We start from the raw sequence: 18,502 nt of genomic DNA on the forward strand, positions 1-18,502 counted from the left end.
GCCATTATTTCCCTAGGCCCCAGTCCTGCTTCACAGAGTAGCTGGATGGTGGTAGTTCGGAGAGAATGATTGGTGTACCGCTGAGAGAGCCTGGCTGCCACACTTATCCTGGGCATCATGGTACCCAGGTAGTTCACACCCATTGGTTCTCTTTTGTACCACACAGGCTGTTCTTGCATTTGCTCTGACGTTAGCTTTAGAGGGTGCAGGTAAAAAGCAGGGGGCTCTGGAGGCAACTTGGACAAATAAAGTTCCAAGGAAAATACAGGACAGTTTGGGTCCCCAGGCATATCATACATTTTACCCATTTTATGAGGATCTTCTCCATTTTTGCCTTTGCCAGGATATCTAAACATAGCGTATCGACGCCCATTCTTGTCCATCTCAACCACAAATGCATCTGGAGCCAGATCTCTCAGAATTTCCCTCCCTCGCTTGGCAAAATGCAACTGCAAATCAAACCACACCTTGTTGACGAGTGCCAGGGGACTGTGCAAGCCCAGCACACCAGATTGCTTAATCTTACGCAAGTCCTCGGCAGCTATAGGAGGATGGTGGTGAGTCTCATCCTTCCCCTGCATGCGCAGCATCTTCAGCACGCTCACAAACACCATGTTTGCACTGGCAAACTCTTTGTCCTTCATTAAGCAAATCTGACGATTGTAAGGCGGCATTTTGAGATGCCGGTTTAAGCCAGCGCGCATTGACTTGTAGCTTGCCACACTGTAGGTATTTCCATCGTGATTTCTTATTGTGTAATAAAACTCTCTTAAGATATCATTGAGTTCACTTACTGGGACCAATTCAAAGCTAGGATCCTTGCCATTTTTGGCCAGCCACTGTTTTAATAGGTTAGCTGCCCAGCCAGTCTGCTTGTGGGTGTTTTTGATGCTCTTAGCATCCTCTTCCTCTTCCTCCAAGCCAAAGAGAACATCCTCAGGGAAGTTAAAATTCGTCTGTGCTGCTTCTACTGCTTCTTTATTTTCTGATGGAGTCTCTTCCTGTTTCAACTGCTTTTCGAAACAATTGATCAAAGTTGTACCATCAAATATGCCACAGGTATACGGCACACAGCGAACTACTTTATGATCTGAGAGCTGTGAAGTGTGGAGTAATACATAATATTTTGGATTTTACCTAACAAAAAGCAGGTGGCATTAACTGGGTTTTTCAAATGAACGGCATGTCAATTCCATACCTCACTAGCCAATTAAAAAGCATTAGGTTCTTCTTTTTTAACCATGGCATTACACAAGCTTTAACTGATTTCACAGAAAGCAAACCTAGAACATACACTACACAACAGAAGACTGAAAACCAGAAAACATCCTATGTCTTATTTCCCTCCTTCCAGCTCATCTTCCACTGCTAAATACCATTGTCATACACAATCCATTTTTCCATATTTTTTCCAGGTTTCAGGCTCTAACTGAAGAAAAATTCCAAAATATGAATCTTATACTGAAAATTAAACCTTAAAACTCTACTACTGTCATCCATTATGGTACTGGATTTCCTATGTATCAATTACTGACAAGGGTTTTGAATAGCTATAATCCACAGGTATCTTTGAAAAATGAAGTTCCAAACAACCTTTCTTTATCTTAATTGAAAGATAAGAGTGAGGCATAGTTTATACTCTAAAATACTGACTACTTTTGCCAGACTACTTTCAGCAGGTGAAAACCAGAATATTGTCCAGTATATTTTCTTCTTGCTTTGAAATACAATTTAGATTAACTGTACCTTGAGACACTAATGAATTTGGAAATGCTGTCTAGAAGAAATTAATTTTATTCCTCTTAATAACATGACTTCTAATTAATAGGAAGAGTTAAGTATGAGGTGCTTTTTGAAACATCTATACACAGAAAGAAAATTATTTATGAAGAATTTTAAATAGCTTAATTTCAAATTTTAAAGTTCAAAGCAAGTCCAACAAATTTTAGACAAAAAAATCCAGAAGTATTGCAAGCTATCCTTTATGAAGTAGCTATTCCTGAAGAAGGTTTCTTTTCCTTTTTTTTCCTCCCATGATATATGGCAATCAAACATAAAAATTCCAATTTTAACTTCTGGATTAGTGTAGGAATGAGAGCAGTGCGATAATTTATAAAATATTTGTATCTATATAAGTTCAAGCCATTCAGACAAAGATTGGGCAGTCTTTTCTTTGTATGCTAGCTCTGTTTTAGCAGACAACTTTTAGTCTGCTCCTGATTTACCAACTCCTCTACCTACAGAAATCCCATCAGAACACTTCTGAAAAAATTATCAGAAGCTCATGCTGCAAGTAACAGTGAATCAAAAGAAGAATAATATAAACTGAGAGAAACTAGAAAGGATGACACAAAAGAAACTAAAATTGTTCAATTATAATCAATAAAGATAATCTCCTGTGGATTGTAACTTTAGAATTTTATACAGAAACAATCAACAGCCTACCTGTGTTGTTCCCTCAGCAGGTCGCTTGTTTGACGAAGTATCTGTTGGTGGCCTGCTTGTCTGGTTTTCTGAGGGGTCAAAAAATTGTTCATTTGCAGTATCTACTCAGTACTACTTATTGCTACCCACTAGCCATATTTGAAGGCAATATTCAAAACTGTTTGACACTAAACATTCAATATGTGACATATTTTACATTTAGCCCCAGTTTTCAATTATAAGTATTCAAGTTTGTTTAATGTGTTCCTTTCCTTTTAAGTTTGACAGTATATTAAAAACATTTTATGAGCAATTTCCTTGCCTGAGCACAAAGCATAACTCCAATCTCTCCTCCCCCTGCATGCATATTGATAAGCTATTCAACTAAAAATTAATAGAATTGTTAAATATTTCTGTACAAAAAAAGATCTGACTGAAAAAAGGATGCTTAAAGAGACTGCAAAATATATAACTGAGGCAGGGAGACTGAGTATCTTTAGTAGCTCAGCCAACACTAAACAAGCAATTTAAAAAGCTGCTTTAATATTTGATGCAAATATATAAATTCAAATTCAGTTCTCATTCCTTCTCATTTTAATTAGAGCTCATCAGCAACAGTGCTGGCCTAAATCAGCATTTCAGTTCTGGTGAGAAAACTACTAGGGTACAAAGTAAATCTATGGAAACTGCATAAAATGAGACATTCTTTGGACACATAGGTCCTCCCTTTTTTCACTGTATCTCATCAGCCACAACCCTTTTTATTTTGTCTTAAATCACTTATTTTTGCTTTAGAGCTAGGAGTCAATACAAAACATAAATGTCTAACTCTACAGAGCACGTATTTTAGCATAAGTAACTTAGATACAGGAAAATGAAATGAAACTAGTTCTGATGTCAAGTTTTGCTTGAGATCCTTCTAGCTTATATTGTGCCAATGAGGCTATAACTCCAACACTTATAAATCCTGAAATCCCACCTATTAAAAAAAAATCCAAAATCCCACCTATTATAAACAAAAATTAAGGTATGTAAAATCAGAAGTGCAGACAACCATCAGGGCAGGACCAAAGACTGAGAAAAAGTATTTAAAAATAATTAAGCTAATTATTGTTATTTGAACATTTATTGTCTTTAGAGCCTTTATTTAAATACTGTAAATGCAGTCCTTTGGAACTAGGTTCATATTCAATTGCTTTTTTCTACCAATTTGTTTTCTTTTAAGTGTTGTTAAAATTAAGTTACAATTATACTTTCCTTTCAGTATGCCTTTACTTAGAAAGGTAGTTCCTATTATTCTGAGAGTCTGTGTTAAAATTAAATACCAAGTTCTTAATGACAGGAGTTTCTTACTTCACGCTAGGAATTATATAAATCAAACTCTAAATAAAACAAAGCTTACAAAGCCACACTACTGCTGACTTCAAGAGAGTTTACTTTCAACAATGTCTAAAACAGATTTGTCATAGAGATTATTTTCATCTTGGAAATTTCAACAGAAATGCAACCTAGAAGAACTATCTCTATAAAACACATTAAGCAACAATTTCCCACAGAGTGCAGTTTTATGTTTCCCTGTGACCACTATCCTCCTCTGCCAGTGCCAACATTCAAGCATAACTTACCAGTCTTGGGTGCTGCAATGGTGGATGGTTCAGTAGGAGCTGTACTATTAAATGCAGGGAGAGGAAGCTTCATCTGTAGGGGTGCTCGACTGGCAGTCGCATTATAAAGTCCTGGAGTACCCACTGTGGGCAAAGAAGTCCTTGTGGTCTGGGCAACAGGATGTGAAGTAGGAACAGCCTGTACTGCCAACGTTGTGCCTACTGACCCAGCACTGGCTGTAGAGTTCCTTAGAATACCAGGACTGGGCACAAGTGGGATGTTATTTGGTTTAGTTGTGTTAGTTGATGCCAAAGACACTGTCGTTTTGGTAAGGCTACCAACTGTAGACGAGTTTTGTACAGATATGAATTCAACGTTGCCTGAGGGCTGGTTAGAGACCAAAGTCCCTGTGTGGCCTTGCAGAAGCTGAGTCTGGGATGACACTGCCACAGGTACATGCAGGATTACAGGCAAAGACTGCAATGAGACAGACACTGACTGAGTGCTGCCGGTGGGCACTGTGTTAGTGCCTACAACTGTAGCTGTGTTAGCTGTGGGAAGCACTGCTGTTGTCAAAGAGCTGGTGGAGGACACTGGAGTCTGAAGCTTAGGATGTCCACTGACAACTGCTGGAGAAGCAGCAAGACTGGAAGCAGGCACTACACATAAAAAATAAATAAAAAAATTAAGCATTTGAATCAAGTGGGAAGTTTCACTGCAACACAACAAATGGAAGCAATTTATGATGAGGGCAGTGAGTCACTGGAACTGGCTGTCCACAGTGACTGGGAACGCCCTAGCATTTTAAGTGCTCAGCGTGAGGCTGGACAGGGCTTTGAGCAACTTGATCGTGTGAAAAATGGCCTGGCCTATGGTGGGAAGGTTGGACTAGATCATCTTTAAAGGTCCCTTCCAACCCAAGTACTTCTATGATTCTATGAAAAAAGTGGTATATAATTAATTCTTTTTGCAAATAAAGGCTATAGGTACATTTTTCTGTTGTACACTCTCATGTTCAATGGCCTGGTTAAAGACACAGTCAATACTGGTTTTCTGTTTATAAGAAATATCAGGAAAAAAGATATATAAAGAATTATGACACAGGCTTGAAGAAAGCTCCAACATTTAGCTGCTGAAAACATAAAATACAGCATTTTAAGCACCCATTATAGAAATAGCAGAGCGACTGGTGCTTCACAAAACACAAGAAAAACTATTTCAGCTATGACTAGCTTGTCTTGTATAGGTAGAACCTTGTATCCAGAAGGTTCTACCAAAACCAAGTATTAATGTGTCAGAGAAGATACTGACTTTTATGTCACAAAATTTCAGGATTAATTCTAAAGATCAGGAGCAAAACACGCTACTGAAAGCCAGTACATACAAACTGTAAGATAATCCTGTGGGAAAGATTCAGCATTTGATATTAAACTATTTTTACAACCAAGGACCGCAAACTATAATGAATAAATTAATGGTGAGTTTGAGTCTATATTCCCTATAAAATTTTAATCTAGAAATTCCATTTTTCAACATGACTCCTTTAAGAAATGTGCTTTATAATTGCTGTTTAGTTTCCAATTCAATTTCTATAGTCATTAAGTAGAGAGAAGGGTATCATCAGCATCCTGTTATGACCAAGTACAAAAAAGGACCTGAGACACGTCTCAGTTTTTGACAGCCAATTTTGCTGCCATACCCAGCATGCAGTCTGCTGAAGGATCTAATTTACCCCAAGTTCTGCTTGGCCAAATCAACACCTTTTTTTCCATACCTGGTAAGCATACTAAACAAATATAAACAGGGAATGCACTAGACAACTAAAAATAATTTTTTTTTTTTTAGGTCAGAAAAAAGGAGTAAAATCAGTTTTGCTCTGTTTGGTTAGTTAGTTCTTTAATGGAAAGCAACAGAATTTTAAGAAGTGTGTTTATAGTCCATAGGCAGTTTCTTACCTGGATTTGCAGGGGCTTGAAAAGTTGCTGGTGTGCTCTCTCCTACATTCCTCTTTGACTCCAGCATCTGCCTTACTGTGCCAGCATTTCTAAGGAACAAAGTTGGAGTTGGCATTTCTCTCAAAAAGCCACATAAGGTATATTTATGAACAGTACAATGGTGAAAAAATCCCTAATTTTACAGCTGTTCTCTTCTTTAAGATTTATTTTTTCAAAACTCACTTTTGCTTCTCAGGCAAATTAATTTTGGCTATTTCCCAAATAAAAAGAAGTATGGAATTACTTATAAATTTTCAAGTCCTTACACCATTAGAATTTTCCTGTTCTTGAAATTAAACTTCCACTATTATCTATGATTTTTTAAACACTGAAACTGATGCTAAATACCATCTAGATTTAACCAAGAGTGGGTTCAATTCTGTCAATTCATGACTTCTGTAAAAGCAAATAAAATTTTACAAGTGAAGAGCAATGAAGGAAAAGGAGAAAACACTTTAATTAAAAAAAAGGAAGTACAGAGAGTATCTGAAGTGTCCTGTTGTGCATTTTAACACGGTCCCATGATGTGCTTTGCTTACCGATACGTGGCATTGTTTACATTTGCAGGGTCGGGTGCTGCTTTCCCTGGAGATACAGGTGCATTTGCCACATTCTACACAGAATGAGAGAGAGAGGCCATAACAAAACAACTCTAAGGCAGCTTGCAAACTTATATTTTCATTCTATTTCATATCCATTCACTGCTGTGTGAGTGATTCATTTTCTGAAGTCAACACTGCAGGAGATTTTGACATATTTTACAACTACACAAAATCTCCTTGGTCCTACTGCCTCCCTCTCCTAGATCCTGTCTTCTTCCCCCTCTCATCTCTCAGAATCACGGTAGTGGGATGCACTTTTATTTACATGGTACTCTTCATACTGAAGTAAATTTGATTCAGTTATAAACAGCTTAAGGTGTTTTCACACTAAAAACAGCTAAAGAAGCTTCTGTATAATTCAGAATTACATAACAGATGTTAAGATTTCTTTAACCAAACCTGACAAACCCAATTGTTAATATCATTGAATAAACAAGTCACACCTTTCTGCATATAAATTTTCTTTGTTTTCCAACACAAGGTTTAGGCTAACTCAGAAAAAACCCCCAGACCCCAACAATCTAGTTCTTACTTCCTGTCTCTTCTTCAAGTCCTCCTTGGCTGCTCCAACACGCTTTGTCAATCTTGCAATTTTAGCCTAAACAGGAAGAAGGTGAAAACAAACAAAACCATAAATCCCCAAGAACCAAAGAAATTTTATAAACTATAAGATATATAACTAAGACATAGTTAAACCAAATGCTATTTTCATATCATGGAAATTATTCTTCCTTGAAATCCAGTACAACTATGTTATTTTCAACTATATTATAGCAGAAAGACAAATGTATGCATCACAGTCAAGGTATCTTAGAGAAAGGTTTAATTATTTTCCTTCCTATTCACAACTCTACAAACTGAATCCATCTGGCATATTCACACAAAACTACATACGTGAAAGCCTTATATGATGTTATTCCTTTGACACTTTAGCTGATGGCTAAGGACAATGGTGAACAAGTATATTGAAAGCATCTTAGAAAGCACTTAAGAAGTGAACATAAATTGTCTGTGGCAACAAGACTAGTATAGTGGGAAGTGATCTGGCAAACTCCATATTTCTTTTCATAAAAAAGTAAAATGGCCTTATTGCTTGAATTTGTTATGAGATAAGCTTTTAATTGTCCTGTCAGTTCAAAATTCTTTTTTGTGATGTTCTTCATGTCACCACTATGCACATATTTTCTATAAATAATGCAGGAAAGCATACTGCATTCAACACTAGCTATTTGCCTCCTTGCTAGAACATCAACTATTTGCACTCTGGGGAAACGTCATGTAGGATGTTCCAAGTCCAGCGCTACTGTCCTCTCCTTTCTGCATGTTCCAATTTTTAAGCAACTTTCCAGCTTCATAAAGACCTTAGATATTTTCATACTTGGAATTTTTTTTGAAAATGCCTAAATGGAACAAAAGAGTGGAAAAGCAATCTACTAACAGCTAATGAATCGGTTTGCCACATGGAAGATACCCTTTGGAGTTTCTGTATGATTAACTGGTTGCTTCCCTCCTTCTGAGCAGGAAAATAGTTTCACAACTCAAAAGGACCATTAGTATTTGCTGCTCCCCCCACCACCTCCTCCCCTTGCAGAGTCACAATGGTTTCCCTACTGGCAACTCTAGGAACCTTACTACTAAACATTGAGGAACTTATTTTTGCATTTGACCTTAGTATGGAGCTGAACACATAAACACTTACCTGCATTTCAGTAAGCACAGTTTTATGCCTCTTGTTGCATTCTACTTTCTCCATTCGGGTTTTCAAGTCTGCCAGAGTCTTGTCAAATACCGCACATTGTAAAGCGGTAAGTTTTTCTTCTAACAGTCTCTGGATAATCTGCAAAATTGTTATATAAAAAACACAACAATGCAATCCCAGACTTTGGGGGACTACCTATAAAATATTCTCAACTCTTAATAAATATCTTGCTATAAACAGAACAATGACAACTGTTGTACCCTGTCAATCAAATAAATCTACACTCAGCAATAAGTGTGCGGTTGCATAGCTAAGTTTTGTCATCATTTTGGAAAATACAAATGGTTTTCAATTAATTCAACAAATTAATTTCCTTGCAGTATAAGAAGGGTATAAAATCTTACTATATATAAAAAGAACCTTAACAACAGAACGTATTCTTTTAAAGTGCAGTGCTTAGTTGTTCTTCTTACTTTTCTATTTTTGAGAGGGACATTGGCATTCAAAGAACAGAAACTTAAGACATTCAACAAAAAGTTTTTCTGAGATATATTTTCTCCTAGCAAAAATTCAGTGTTGCCTTTCTTGCAGAAGCTAAAAACGTAAGAAAAGACTGGTTTTCACAAAGTTTACTTGACAGAAGTTATTATTTAATGTTCTTCTCCCATCTATACCTACTGTATTCTAAAGCGTTTTCATAGGAAATAAAACTAAATAAGCCACTAATGTGGTTCAGTTTTTGCCATCCTAAATTAATGAAGTTACAACACATTCTAGCTAATGAACTAACAGAAGAACAGCACAATTTTCTTCATGACCATAGGTTCCTTATACAGCAATAGTGCAATCAGGCTATTAACAGCTCTACAAAAATCTGCAAAATGCCAGGTGGATTACACTCTTCTTTGGAGACTGCCTTGTTTTAAAAGCTAGGCACAGAATAAAGTACATCACATATAACTCATCATGGTGAAATACAACCTTTACTAACATTTTCCATCTAGAGTCACATGAGACTTCAAGTATTTTATACATTTCAAATATCACTCCTGCAGCATAGTCTTCAAATGGTATTTGGTCTCTTCTTAAAAGGAGGGCCATGTGGAACTTTATATGAATTAAGCACCTTTGTTATTTGAATAACATCCAATGTTCAACCACAAAAAAGAGAAAATGTTGGAGGACACAGAGTGCGTGCAGAAGGACTGCTAATTCAAAGATGTAACACAAGTGACAGGCATGTGTTTATGTTCTTTGCTCTGCACCTCTATTTTACCTTTTGTAATTTTAGGTCAACATCCTTTCTGGCTGTAATTTTGACTTGGAGTTCTGCTTCATAATCTTCTCCCATGTACCGGCGATGTTTAGAATGAACATTGTCCATGTCCTCAGATTTGGAACGCTTTCTCTTTGATGCTTCATCTGGAACAATTAGATAAAACTGCTCATGAGGAACTCCTGAAAAAACAGGTATCTTCAGAATGCCATAATTACCATGAAGTTGTTCTCAGTTTAAGCTTTTGCATGGTAAACCAGTAGGAATGCCTTTGGACAAACATGCTTGATGACACCAAAGTACAAAACCAGTCCTTCTGGTACCTGTACATTACTGCCCTGTCAGTGAGTTCTGCTTTGTGATTCACCCAGTCACTGCCCCAAATGCAAAATGGTTCTACTACCACCAGTCCTCTCTCCAGAGCCTCCCTCCAGTTCATCCTGCTCCTATCAGCACCATCCTGTAATGAAACATGGCTTCTGAGAAGTAAAAGAAAACCTTCTTTTGAAACAGGAATCCTCTTCTCAGAATTCCAGCCAAATAAAACTACATCTCATTTAACTATGCCAGCAATTAACTGTATTTACTCGCCATGAAGTTTTAACTTGTACCTCCAACACGTGACTGAAAAACCATTCAAACTTTTTTTCCCACTTCTTGGTTAAGATGGAAAGTAAAAAACTAACAAAAGAACAGACTCGAAACAGACCTAGATTGTTATTAAAAAGGACTTTTACAATGATGAAGCACAGAAGAACCCAAGAGACCTCAGTCACTCCTCCAGCTCCTGGCACTGTGTCCAGAAGGTTCTTGAGGACAAAGAGGACATCTGCTTTTAAAAAATCTTCAGATTTACATAACAAGGACCCAGGGAACTATCAGCTTTACTTCAATCCCTCGGAACATGATGGAACAAGTAAATCTAGATAGAAATCATCTCAAGGCCTATCAAGAAGGAGATGATGGGGAATTGAATGGATTTATCAAAGGGGAAATCAGGCACCATCAGCCTGATAGCCTTCTACAGTGAGACCCCTAGCTTGGTGGATGAGAGGAGAGCATCTTTAATAATGCTTCTGACACCCAAACCATCTTCAAATTCTTGATATATGGCCCAGATAATTTTACTGGCTCAACTATTGGGCTCCAGGAGCCATGATTATTGGCACATAGTCCAGCTGGAGCTCAGTAATGCACACTAGCAGACGCCACTGGTACCAACACCACCATCTTCATTCATGACCTAGAAAATGGGGTAAGAAGATATCTGCAGCCACTTGCAGGTGATAGAAAACTGGAAGGAGTGATTTGTACACTCCTAAGTAGTTATGCTGCCATTCAGTCACACTGACAAACTGGAGAAATGGGCAAGCAAGAACCTCATGAAGTTTAAGAAAAGGAGATGCCCAAGTGCTACACTTGGATAGCAATTAGTACAGGTTGGGAATTCACTGGCTGGAAAACCCCTTTTCAGAAAAGGCCCTGGTGGTCTCCATGTACATGAAGTTGATCATGGGCCAGCAATGTGCCCTGTTGACAAAGAAGGCCAACAACATTCTTGGCTGCCTGAGAATGAGTACTGACAGCAGGCTGAGGGAGGTTAGAGGGTCCCCTCTAACCAGGGAATGTGAGCCTGCAGCTTGAGTCTTTTGTCCAGTTCTGGGTTTCTAAATACAAAAAAATATGTGAGCATACTGGAGGGAGTGCAGTGTAGAGTCACCAAGATGTTTTTGAGATAGGAGCATTCATCAAGAGCTGGAATTGTTCAATTGGAGAAGGCCACTGGGGGAGATTTTATTGTGTGTGAACTACCAGACAGGTGGAGAATAACCAGAGCAAGACTCTTAGTGAGTAGCAGTGACAGGACAAGAGAAATGGATGCAAACTGAAATACAAGAACTTCCACTCAAACATTTAAAAACTTTTTTACTGTAAGGGTGGTCAAACACTGGGATCAGAACACAGGAAATTTGTGGAATCTTAGTCTGTGGAAATACTCAAAACCTGTCAGGACATAGTTCTGGGCAAACTGCTTTCTAATTGACCTGGTTTTTAACAGGGGCATTGGACTAGATAATCATCACAAGTCCCTTCCAAACCTAATGATTTTGTGCTTCTAAAACATACAACACAGTGAAACACAATGGTTTTAACATTACATACTTTTCTCTATTTGTATCTCCTCTTCTTTGTGGGCCTCTTCTCCTTCCTTGTCTTCGCATTCCTTTTTTCTCTCCCCCTCCACCTCTTCTATAAACAGAAGAAAAAAATCCACACTTTCTCAGATCTACAAAAGTCTTGTAACAGTCCTATTTTGACTAATGAATGTAAAAAACATATGAAAAATAAACCATGTGAGGGAAGGCAAGAGAAATAATCATGACAAAGAAGGAATGCAGATATGAAAAAATAAGGGAATACCCTCAAAACAAAAATTTGAACTATCATGCAACACATTAAGACTCACTTTTGAATTTGCTTAACATTTTAACCAGAATTACCGAACTGCAATTATGACTGAAACATGTTTCAGTTACTTCTGAAACATAATGATATATTTTTAATGCAGCTGAAGTTCTCAACAATTTATTTCAGCTTATTTTCCCACTTAGGGACAAAGCATAAAAATTTCAGTAACAAAATACTAAAATACTAATATATTTCTTTATTTACAATTGGCAACTGCAACCATAATCTTAATGGTAGGAAAGGCCTAGATTTAGGTTAACAAATATGAATTTTAATTTGAAATTTCTTGCTAATACAAAATATCACAACTTAGGACTAACCATTTAAAAATATTGAGTTTAGGAAATGCTTAAAAGAAGAAAAACCTGAAGCCACCAAACATACAAAGATAAAAATGGTAGCACTTCCTGAAAAATTTTATTATATGTACCATGAGCTTCCATTATGTGTTTTGTACAAATGTGAATGAAACAAGCTTCCATTATGTGTTTCTATTGCTTTTAAGATTACAGTAAAATCTATCCAGAATATAAGAGAGCAAGTAAGCACTCTTATGCACACCTTGATCTGTACACTTCATTTTCCTATATTCATTTTGTTATTTACAGGAGTTTACCAGCTTTTCTAAGGAAAGTTCTGGTTGCAAAGGTATGGTTGACGCTCTCTTAACATAAGTCTCCCTTCTATTATGAAGAACATTTAAATGACTTAAAACAAGTTACCCAATAAATCAGAAAAAGGAGGAGTCAAAACCCAATAACCTGGCTCTATGGGATTTTCATTTTTCTTACAAATGTAAAAATAATATTCATAATACAAATTCTTCAATCCAAATATGATTTACTTTTAAGGTAATAAATCAGCATAATGCCTATGCCACCTGCTTCTTAAGACTTATAGATAAACTTCATGTATTTAATTGCTATGAATAAAACAGGACTCATTTACCTATGAATCTAAAGGAGAATTGCTAAGTTTAAGACAACTTTTCCCACAACTCAGAGATTTTAATATTCCACTGAAAGACACAAATATTCATGGAAAGATGCACGTACCTAGAATGTCTTTAAAACATGTTACAAGCTTCAAAGCTGAGGTCTTATTTTTCAAAAAACTTATATATATAATTTTTTTTTTTTTGCCCCAAAAAACCTCTATATAGAGGACAAGTAATTGCAGGGATGAGAAAGCCCTTTCCTTACTAACTTCCATTACTATGAACAAATCTGTCATTTAACTACAAGTGGTTTCAACATGATGCACAGCAGAATTCTCTAGCTGAGGAGAAGATTTTACAACTGGCTATCAGCTTAGTTTCCACTGCTAAGCTGTGATCTCATTATCTTGATGCTAGACAAGCAGAAGCTATGAATGCAACCTTGTCGGCCTCCTATGAGCTTGGTGTATCATAGTAAAGCTTTCCTGTTTCCTAGTTGATTCAAATAATTTTTCACTTGATTTCTTCAACTGCCATTTTATCAAGGTTTTCTCAAAAGCACCTACTATAATACTGAAATATTTTTATTGAGTGGCGAGTCAGTTCTACCTTCTGATAAAGTTATGAGTTTTGTACTCATGTGCACCACTTTGTAGATAACCACTATGAATTTCACCTGCCACGTTTGTTTCTCAGTCAATCAGCATTGTAAAATTCTTCTCCAGTTCTTCATATCAGCAAACTGTGACATCACTAGTTACCATTCATTTTAGGCTATTTATTAATTCTGTCATACAGCACAGTCTCAGGAACTAGTCTCTGGAACTCTGAATTTATTTTTTATTCTTCAGCTGATTATTTCCTCCACGAGGACTTTCTGTTTTACTGTTTCATTTCCAAAATTTCTTGATAAGAAATCATTTGTGTTGGGACATCCAAGATAATTCACATCAGGGCTTCCTTGTCACAAGCTTGTTTGCTTACACAAAAGCTCCAAGGCTTTCTGATGTATGGTCTTTCATTAAAAAAATCTGTGACAACTTAGCTATTATAGTTACTAATTCCACTTGGGAAAGACATTCCATTAATCTGTACATTTGAATACAGTCTTCTAGTACCATTTTTTCATTGTTGTTTAGCCATGTTGGCTTTTATCTGGACTTGTTGAAATCTTGCTTCTTAACTGAGCGGTTTGCACCTGTTTCTCCAATATAGCATCTTGAAATGATCTCCATACAGTCTCCACAGTTTTAACTTTCCCAGACCCTTTCCAAAAGTTACTCTTTATAAGGTAACTCTACCTGTTTTCTCATAAAACTGTTTCCTGCCTATGCAACCTCTCTGCTATTATCTTTGTGGCTGGTTAAGGCAGAACATCGCAGTGACCAATTTTCATTTCATGAACAGTCTCAGTTTACAGCCACACAACTGTAAGAGTCATAAGCTGTTATTAGCCAAAAAATAAAACAACTAGTCAAAAAAATTTGTCGTGTCACCGGAATTTAGAATCTTAAAAATCTATTGCTGGATACATTAATTTTAAGCTTCTGCAAACTATAGTACAGTATTTAATATTCACTTCAGTCTTTTTACTACATAGCAAATTCCTCTGTGATCTCAGAGTGTTTTCTCATTGGGTAAGATGAAAAAAGTAAACTTAATGGCTTCAATGAGAGAACTCAAACTGCAGTGAGAACAAAGATAACCAATTTATTTGTACTGTTTATTTCATAAAAGGGACTAGTAACACTATGATTTTGACACAACTACACACAACTTTCTTTCCCCCTACTTCCCCCACCTCCAACAGCTTCTGGAAGACTTTCAGTGCAGAACAATGGTATCACTTTTTCAATCTCACTGACAACAGCTAATGCCTAAATAAGCATATAAATAAAAGCTATATAGGGGCAAGGTGGGGGTGAGGGTGCTGGGGAAAAGAGGGCGATGAAAAAAACCCAACAAAATAATTCCATCTCCAAGATAATCTGAAACATCTCTCTTAATTACATGTAAAAGAACACTGTCAAGTTATTTGTAAATTATTCATCTGTTTTATTTTCAGAAGTGCAATAGTACAACAATGACTGTCCATTATCAAAAAGAAAAAAACTTACAAAACTGTATTAAACAGTATACTACAAAGGACATCCATTGAGTTTAACTTAGAAAAAATGTTCTGCTAACTACATGAAGAGATTCCACACTTAACATCGAAAAGCATCAATCAGTTGCCATAGTCAAAGAAAACTTAGATAAAAACCACTGAGTTAAATGAATAAAAGCTATATAATATAAAAACAATACATGACATGCATTTTTCATTCAACTTTTCCAATATTGTCTTTCAGTGGGGAAAAAAAAGTTAAAAGAGAAGATGAGGCACATCTGGATTATATGCATGTTTTCCTTATCATTTATTTGCATGCTAAAGAAAGCTGAAATACTTTCTTCCCTGTGAAAGCAGTAAATGAATGCAGTTCCTCTTCTCCCAAATCCTTCTATTCCCTCTCTGACAATTACTCATCTTTCCTCTTTTTCTACCCACTACCTCATCCAAGTTGGCACCCAAATTTAGAGAGTATGAAAAAAAGCCAAAGCAAACCAACAAGAAAACAACAAACCCTAAAACCAAAATCCAAAACAAATTAAAAAAAAATCAAAATCAAATGGTCATCTTCCAAATCTGGAAGATGACCATTTTTCAGTGCAAAGTCTTTTTCCTGTGCCTCAAATACCACCCTTAAAAACTAAGACTCCATAACATTATTGGTGGGTAAGATTGCCTCTTTGATTTAGAAACCTGACACAAGTGTGTCATTCTAAGAAATGAACAAAATCCCAAACTTGAATGGAAATGAACGATTTAGAAAACTCTTACCTGGAAGACTTGACTTGTTTGGCAACATCCCTTCAACAAGTTCCTCCTTCTCATCACAGGGATCATCTTCATCAGACAGTACTAAGAAAGCCTCTTTTGGCAGACTTTCATTGCTTTCCTGCTTGGATGGTGAACCCAAACAATTGTCTATTTTCTCTTCTAAATCTGGGACTGTGTCATCCACTGGAAGCAGAGAACTTTTAGAAAAACAGCTCAGATCATCTTCAGCAGGGGCTAGTTTTTCCAGAATTGGAATAATGTCATCTGTTTCCATAGAGTCCGTATTGTCCAAGATACTTTCACTTGGCTCATCTACTGTCTTTGAAACAGTGGTTTCTGCAGGTCCTGCACTGCCTTCTTGTTTTTCCTCGTCAGCTTCCATACTGCTAGAGATGGCTGCTTCTCCAACAACCTCTTCAGAAGTTACTTCTTCAGTCCTCTTTTCATCACCAGATGAACTAGAATTAACAGGTAAATAATTTGTTTCTCCCTTCTCTTCAGAAGAGTCACTAATATCACAGACTGGTTTACTTTCACCTTCCAATGGGATATCATTCTTTCTTTGGTCCAAATGATCTTTTTTATTATTTTCTTCATGGAAGTTATCTTTACTGCTACCAACTGCATTTTCAGCCTCACATTTTACTGCAATGTCAGTATCTTTAGTTTGTTCAAGAGTAACATTTTCTGAAGACAGCACTAGAGGTTTGGATTCTATGTCATTGGCCATGTTTCCTGCCCTACTTTCAGGGCTTTTGGTCTCATTAATTTCATCACAAGCTGTTCTTCCTTCTTCAGAGTTCACACACAAGTCAACCACACCATTAATTTCTTTCTTGACTTCTGTACTATCTGTATTGCTTAAAAGGGAATTTATATCAGAGTCTCCATTCTCATGTTTTCCATTCAACAGTTTCACTTCAGTTGTCTTCAACAGCTCCTCTTTAACCTTATAGACAGCTTCAAGTTGTTGCCGATCACTTACTCTCATGGTTTTTCGTGCTTTAAAGACTTTTTTCTGAGGTTCCTCTGTGCTATCCATCTTAGCCCTTAAAAAATTCAGAAAGAACCGTAAAGATAAAGATTTATCGTTGTCATATTACACTGCTACTAAGAAAGACTGTAACATTTAGCACATTTTAAAGTAAACCAGTTGAAATGGTACTGACAAAAACAAAGAAACACCCGTCAACACTTCATCTGACTTCCCAAAAAGTGAATCCAAGTTTCTCAATATGCTGCACAAACACATTTATGCAAAGGTCACAGAGGTCACACTAAGACATCATGCAGTAATATTCTAACCAGACATTTTAGACCACTTGTCTCATAGAATCCAATAAAAATAGATGTTATACTAAGGTAAGAGCAAGCAGCCTCTCTTCTCATCAAAAGGTAAAAATAAATGGAAACTGATAGATCAAGAATATTTCCATCCTTCCAAATATATTTAATTTCATAAGTTACAAAGAGAATTAATAACTGGAGTAAATGACAAGATTTTTTAATCAAATCACTTTGAAGAAAACTTCATTATATACAAAGAATTTCTCAATGTATCATTAAGATACTTTTTTCTGCATAAATACAAGACTTTCATCCTCCACATCTATACAATGTTTAAATGAACTTGGATTTTTAGACCACTTTCATTCAGTTTGTAGTATACAAACTGAATACTAAGACTAATTGAGGCCATAAAAACTACAGCTATAGGAGCACCTTGTAGAAAAACTCCCTCTTTCAAGGAAAACTGGTGGGTTTACCCTCAACAGTTATATTCATTCCATCCACCCACACAAGTATGAAAAAAAATATAAATGTTTATGAAAAGTGTAAGAAAAATGTTAGAAAATCTATTTCATCAAATCAAAACATGGAGTTAAATCCAGCATTACCTAGGAAGCTATAATGATTTTGTTGAAATACACCAAAATCTGATTTCATCTGTTTCCATTAAAACAAATCCATAGGGATTTTTTAAATATGTTTTCCCCAATGTGGTCCTGCTTAATGGTCTAGTTTTAAAGCATTACATAAGATAATGTTCAGAAGCAGAAGGCAGCTAAGAAAGTTTCTATATTCTAAATGTAACTCAACAACCAAGATCTTGAATCAGCTGGTGCTAACCAATTTAGGTCTGCTGAAGCTACAAACCACCATAAAGTTATTCCCATCAAGCATACAGCTTTATTAAGTTTCTCAAAAACATACAAAAATTACATTAACAGTAATTAAAAGAAAAATCATCAGACAGTTATCTCAATGTGACTTTTTTGCCCACAAGGACCAGATAGACAAATGTTTATAACACTGACACAGAAGAATTATTAGGCAAAGGATGCACTTTAAATACTTAGTATGATTCATTTTGCATCAGCTCCCAATTAATTTTCATTTACAGAGCTAAGAAATTAACAAATATATTGCATTTTGTCTATTCGGGCTGGATATAAATTATTTTAAAATTTTTTTGGGAAAAGAAAGCAGGACTACTGCCAACACTCGCTCAGATCAATGACAGTTTTGTGTAGCCGCAAACTCAAGAGCATTTGGACAACCCTCCTGGGCAGGTGGAATGATTCTTGGTGGTGTCCTGTGCCACCTGAGGAGCT

General features: G+C 36.4%; 1 protein-coding gene across 6 annotated transcripts in view; it reads right to left on the minus strand.

The window, feature by feature from the left end:
• Nucleotides 1-18,502, minus strand: part of ATF7IP (activating transcription factor 7 interacting protein) — an 82,745-nt gene that overhangs the window by 29,146 nt on the left and 35,097 nt on the right. For all 6 annotated transcript variants that reach the window (XM_066551110.1, XM_066551105.1, XM_066551108.1 and 3 more), the window contains 9 exons: nucleotides 15,888-16,936; nucleotides 11,764-11,850; nucleotides 9,601-9,746; nucleotides 8,325-8,462; nucleotides 7,158-7,223; nucleotides 6,563-6,636; nucleotides 5,985-6,073; nucleotides 4,050-4,688; nucleotides 2,446-2,513 (listed from right to left, as the gene is read on the minus strand). In XM_066551110.1, the coding sequence (XP_066407207.1) occupies nucleotides 2,446-2,513; nucleotides 4,050-4,688; nucleotides 5,985-6,073; nucleotides 6,563-6,636; nucleotides 7,158-7,223; nucleotides 8,325-8,462; nucleotides 9,601-9,746; nucleotides 11,764-11,850; nucleotides 15,888-16,929 (2,349 nt within the window). In that variant the 5' untranslated portion in view covers nucleotides 16,930-16,936. The remainder of the gene's footprint in view (nucleotides 1-2,445; nucleotides 2,514-4,049; nucleotides 4,689-5,984; nucleotides 6,074-6,562; nucleotides 6,637-7,157; nucleotides 7,224-8,324; nucleotides 8,463-9,600; nucleotides 9,747-11,763; nucleotides 11,851-15,887; nucleotides 16,937-18,502) is intronic.

This window comes from Molothrus aeneus, chromosome 5, assembly GCF_037042795.1.
Source record: "Molothrus aeneus isolate 106 chromosome 5, BPBGC_Maene_1.0, whole genome shotgun sequence".
NCBI classification, from domain to species: Eukaryota; Metazoa; Chordata; class Aves; order Passeriformes; family Icteridae; genus Molothrus; species Molothrus aeneus.